The sequence below is a fragment of the Dipodomys ordii genome, unplaced genomic scaffold (genome assembly GCF_000151885.1).
Source record: "Dipodomys ordii isolate 6190 unplaced genomic scaffold, Dord_2.0 Scaffold10, whole genome shotgun sequence".
NCBI lineage: Eukaryota > Metazoa > Chordata > Mammalia > Rodentia > Heteromyidae > Dipodomys > Dipodomys ordii.
The window spans coordinates 26,131,641-26,137,397 of record NW_012267226.1 but is presented as its reverse complement, the minus strand read 5'-3'; the positions used below and the strand labels follow the sequence as shown (position 1 = coordinate 26,137,397).

The 5,757-nt window shown below is 45.9% G+C and overlaps 1 protein-coding gene across 1 annotated transcript in view; it reads left to right on the top strand.

Moving 5' to 3' along the window:
* Amotl1 (angiomotin like 1) overlaps positions 1–5,757 on the top strand; it is a 65,659-nt gene that overhangs the window by 18,928 nt on the left and 40,974 nt on the right. Inside the window, 2 exon segments of the mRNA XM_013009540.1 lie at positions 2,170–2,322; positions 4,753–5,755. Coding sequence (XP_012864994.1) covers positions 2,170–2,322; positions 4,753–5,755 — 1,156 coding nt within the window.

The following is a 5,757-nucleotide window of genomic DNA, read 5'->3' as shown; positions in this document are numbered from 1 at the left end:
CCCAATCCTTCTCCTTCCCCCCTCCCCCCCCCACCCTAATGGGATTATCTTTTGGGCAGGGACTTTAAAAACTAGCATCACTTCCCAGAGTAAACTAAGTTATTTATTTCTCCAAAAAGAGCCGTAAACTTAGTTCTTATACAGTGAAGTCAGAGCAGGTTCAACCTACCCTGCTAGAAGTTATCACTGATGTGGCGTGTGTACTATCAGTATTTGTGGAGTGGTATCATGAATGTGGTATGTGTGCTATTGGTACTTCTGGCATGGTATCACAGATGTGGTTTGTGCACTATGGTACTTCTGGCATGGTATCATGGATGTGGCACGTGCACTTTGGTACTTCTGTAGTGGTGTCACGGATGTTGCATGTGTGCTATGGTACTTCTGACATAGTACCACAGATGTGGTATGTGCACTTTGGTACTTCTGGTGTGGTATCATAGATGTGTACATGCGCTATGGTACTTCTGGTGTGTTATCATGGATGTGGTATGTGTGCTGTGGTACTTCTGGTGTGGTATCATAGATGTGGTACGTGCACTATGGTACTCCTGGCGTGGTATGTGCACTTTGGTACTTCTGGCGTGGTATCATGGATGTGGCATGTGGGCTATGGTACTTCTGGCATGGTATCATGGATGTGGCACATGCACTATGCTACTTCTGGAGTGGTGGCACGGGTATGGAATGTACACTATGGTACTTCTGGAGTGGTGACATGGATATGGTCTGTGTGCTATTGGTACTTCTGGAGTGGTATCACGGATGTGGCACTTGGCACTATGGTACTTCTGGAGTGGTATCACGGATGTGGCACTTGGCACTATGGTACTTCTGGAGTGGTATCACGGATGTGGTACGTGCACTATGGTACTTCTGGAGTGGTATCACGGATGTGGTACGTGCACTATGGTACTTCTGGAGTGGTATCATGGATGTGGTACGTGCGCTAAGGTACTTCTGGAGTGGTATCACGGATGTGGCACATGCACTATGGTACTTCTGGAGTGGTATCACGGATGTGGCACGTGCACTATGGTACTTCTGGAGTGGTATCACGGATGTGGCACGTGCACTATGGTACTTCTGGAGTGGTATCATGGATGTGGCACGTGCACTATGGTACTTCTGGAGTGGTATCATGGATGTGGTACATGTGCTATGGTACTTCTGGAGTGGTATCACAGATGTGGTGGTACGTGCACTATGGTACCTTTGGAATGGTGTCACGGATGTGGTACATGCACTATGGTACTTCTGGCATGGTATCATGGATGTGGTATGTGTGCTGTGATACTTTTGGCGTGTTATCATGGATGTGGTACGTGTGCTATGGTACTTCTGGAGTGGTGGCATGGATATGGTGGATATGGATATGGATATGCTATTGGTACTTCTGGCATGGTGGCATGGATGTGGTATGTGCGCTATGGTACTTCTGGAGTAGTATCACAGATGTGGCATGTGTGCTATGGTACTTCTGGAGTGGAGGCACGTGTGCTATCAGTACTTCTGGCGTGGCGTCTCTTGTTGGTGACTATAGGACAGAGCACCATGTCACATTTAATTGGAATGGAACAGGAAGTGCACTCTGATTTCTGTGTTGAGGAGGTTAACTGGAGTTGAAAGGCCTTCACTTGTCTGAACCCCAGAACCCAAGCTCCATCCATGCTGCCACTGAGACTTTAGAAACCTTCAAGTGAGGGAAAATACACTCTGTCCTGGGCTGAGATGTTCTCTTACTGGCACAGAGCCTTGCAAAGTGACCCAAACGGCTTTTCTGTACCCTTCATGTATTTTGGGACACAGCTGCTGTTCCCATTTTAGTTTTCCTTTTCTTATCTTCTCACTTCCTCCTCCCCCCTGCCCCGCAACTTGACCATCGGAAACTGTGGCCCTAATTCCACTGAGGACTTTTACTAGTGTTGTTCTTGGAACTGGGAAGTGTGAAAAAGCATGTGTCTTCACTTAGTGACTCTTGAAAACTTCTGTTGAATGAACTCATGGGTTGTTTGGTGGTTGGACTTGGAAGCATTCTGAATAGTTACTTTGGAATTTCATGAATCCGGAAAACAGAGCTTCTGCCACCAGTGGAAGTGTGGGAGAATGACTTGTGTGCTTGTGAGTCACACTTCATCAGCACTAACATGAACTTTCCTTTCCTTTTAGCAGCTTTGCCTCCCGTCTGTTACAGCCCCAGCAGTCCTGGGCAGACCCAACAGGACTCACACCACTTTTATCCAGACTTCCACCTCTATTTTGGGAGACGTAAAGCATCTTCTTTGACAGTAGAGGCAAAGACTAGCATCAGGAAGAAAGTTGGTAAGTCCTACTGCTGTCATTGGTATTGGGACCAGAAAGGCCCTCTTTCTCATTTTTAGCCCTTATCTTTGTCTGCATTTTCCATAGCTTTCAATTACATGAGGTTCACTGAAGTCTGCAAATGTTACATGAAAAATATTAAATGAAAAATACCAGAAATCACCAATTTATATATTTCAGATAGCCTTATTGCATATGTTTTATTTTACTAGTAGTTTAAAATTTCTTTGTGTGCATAATCTATAAATTACACTTCATCCTATGTGTATACAGGAAAACAAAGATTTGGTACTTGAGGTCTTGGAGTATATCTTCCAAGCATCAGCAGGGACTACTGCAGTGCATATCTCCCCTTACTTCCTATCCTCCTGTTACAAATAAACATGTGAGAGTATTGGTTTCGTTTTTGGCAAGTGCTTTATTTATAATCATGTCCTATGATGTAAGAACTTCAGAGTTATATCACTTAGTCTCTTTTTCCTACTGTTTCTCAGAATCTTACACACTTCTTTTCTTTTTTTCTCTTTTTTTTGCAAGTAATAAATTCAGAAGATATAATTAAAAACTAGTATAGAAGGAACCATCTCCTTTGTAATAACTGCCTATCTATGAAGGCTTTTGAGACTGGTAAAACAATAAGAGAATTAAAAAAATTGGGTAGGAACTTAGGGTTCTTGACAAATGTACTTACAACTTATCTTTCTCCAGTGAAAAAGTAGTTCAATAGCTTTAATTTTTAATTTTTTTTTTTTTTGGGTCCGATCATGGGGCCTGAACTCTGGGCCTGGGCGCTGTCCCTCAGCTCTTCAGCTCAAGGCTAGCATTCTACCACTTGAGCCACAGCGCCACCTCCGGCTTTTTTCTTTTTTCTTATGTGGTACTGAGGAATCGAACCCAGGGCCTCAGGCATGCAAGGCAAGCGCTCTACCACTGAGCCACCTTCCCAGCCCCTAACTTTTAATTTTTTTATCCACATTATTTTCTATGAGAATTGCATTTTTATCTTAGCTTATTTATTTCTTATTTGAATTTTAGTAAGAGTTTCCATTCATTCAGATCTGTTACCCAAGGGTATATGCTCTTTCCCCTTTAGTCTCATACTTCCAACATCTACCAGCATACAAAAGATTGAAGACATTTTTGCTAAGTGAATGAGTGGACCATTCTAACCCACCTTGATCTCTTTTCCTAGGATATTCATTGTTTATTACAATTATCTGGCAAATTCATCTTACGTGAACTTTTGACAATCTTTTTTTTTGTCGGTTGTGGGGCTTGAAATCTGGGCTTGGGCGCTGTCCCTCAACTCTTCAGCTCAAGGCGAACGCTCTACCACTTGACCTACAGTGCCACCTCCAGTTTTCTGGTGGTTAATTGGAGATAAGAGTCTCATGGACTTTCCTGCCCTGGCTGGCTTTGAACCGTATTCCTCAGATCTCAGCCTCCTGAGTAGCTAGGATTACAGGTGTGAGCCACTGGCTCCTGCCTTGACAATCTATTTTTATTGTTGGACTTTTGCATTTACATTCAATTATAGCTTGCATTCTTTAATGCTAAGGGATAAGTTTGACGACATTCTTGTGAGGCAGATATTTAATCTCCCTATTTTTCAAAGGAGAGATGCAGAAAAGCCAAATAATTTGCCTGAGATCATAGCAGTAAGTTTTGTTGTTGTTTTTCTTTTGTTTTGTTTGTTTTTTTGCCAGGAGTCAGGGCAAATCTAATGATCAAAGCTCAGTTTTAGTGTCCAGTCTATAAAATTGGGGTTTAGACTTGGGGCCTTGTGCTTCATACATAGATGTACTATTGTGGAGTCATTCCTCCAGCCCTATAGAATTCCTTAATTTCTTCTGCAGTCATCTCCTAAATATCCCTGTGTGTAGGTCAGTGAGAGCCAGACGCTGTTCTTGGGTTTTGTTACTAATCAGAGCATTTGAGATTTTGGTTGTATAGGTTGCTTAGTGAAGACAAGGAAAGGGAGATGAAGGGTAACAATGAAAAGTCTATGGTAGAGCCAATAGAAGTGTGTGTGTGTGTGTGTGTGTGTGTGTGTGTGTGTGTGTGTGTGTATTGGTTTGGGCTTTAAAAATTGTTATTTTTTAAGATGGGAAAGAGTTGGATATGTTTTCCTGGTGAAGAAGAGAGACAGGTGGAGAAGTTAAAGGAAAGAGGGAGGGTTTGAAGGATACAAAAGTTCAGGAGTAGTGGGTACAAAGAGAGGGAATCAAAAGTCGGGAGGTGGGGGGAAAAGGGGACGTGCTGGGAGTTAGAGAAATAGGTCCGTGAGATATCAGAGGGGAGATGAAACTGATGGTATAGTTGACATTTGTCTTTAAATGCTACTGTAATTAAAATGTTTATTGTTCACCACACAGAGACACGTTTCCTGGGGAATGGCCTGATGTGTCTTTTCCTGTGTTTATCCTTTAGTTGAAGATCCTCTTTGAAACTTCCTGAGGATCTCAGAGGTGGAAATGAGAGGTTCGGAGGATGTGGCTGCTGGAACAGTGTTACAGCGGCTGATCCAGGAACAACTGCGCTATGGCACCCCTACCGAGAACATGAATTTGCTGGCCATTCAGCACCAAGCCACAGGGAGTGCAGGACCTCCTCACGCAGCAAGCAGCTTTTCTTCCACGGAAACCCTCATTCAAGAAGAGCCACAAATGGTCTACCCGTCAGCGCGCCAGGAGCCTCAGGGTCAAGAACGCCAGGTGGACAGTGCGGCGATGGAGAGGCAGGTCCGGCCCACACAGCCTCAGCAGAACAATGAGGAGCTGCCCACGTACGAGGAGGCCAAAGCCCAGTCCCAGTTTTTCAGAGGGCAGCAGCAGACACAGCAGCAGCAAACACAGCAGCAGCAGCAGCAGACACCCGTGGGCCACGGCTACTACATGGCGGGGGGCACCAGCCAGAAGTCGCGCACAGAGGGAAGGCCCACAGTGAACCGCGCCCACGGCGGACACGCACATAAGGACGACGCCTTGAAGGAGCTGAAGCAGGGCCATGTCCGCTCGCTCAGCGAGAGGATCATGCAGCTCTCACTGGAGAGGAATGGTGCCAAGCAGCACCTCCCTGGATCGGGGAATGGAAAGGGGTTCAAAGCCGGAGGGGGACCGAACCCAGCCCCGCCTGCTAGTAAAGCCCTGGACCCGCGCGGCCCTCCACCCGATTACCCCTTCAAGACCAAGCCCATGGTGTCTCCCGTCAACAAGAACCAGGATCACGGACTTTTCTACAACGACCAGCACCCTGGGGTGCTCCATGAGATGGTGACACCGTACCCTGCCCCTCAGCCTGTGAGAACAGAAGTGGCCGTCCTGAGGTACCAGCCGCCTCCGGAGTACGGTGTCACCAGCCGCCCGTGCCAGCTTCCCTTCCCTTCAACAGTGCAGCAGCACAGCCCCATGTCCTCCCAGACCTCCGTCAGCGGGC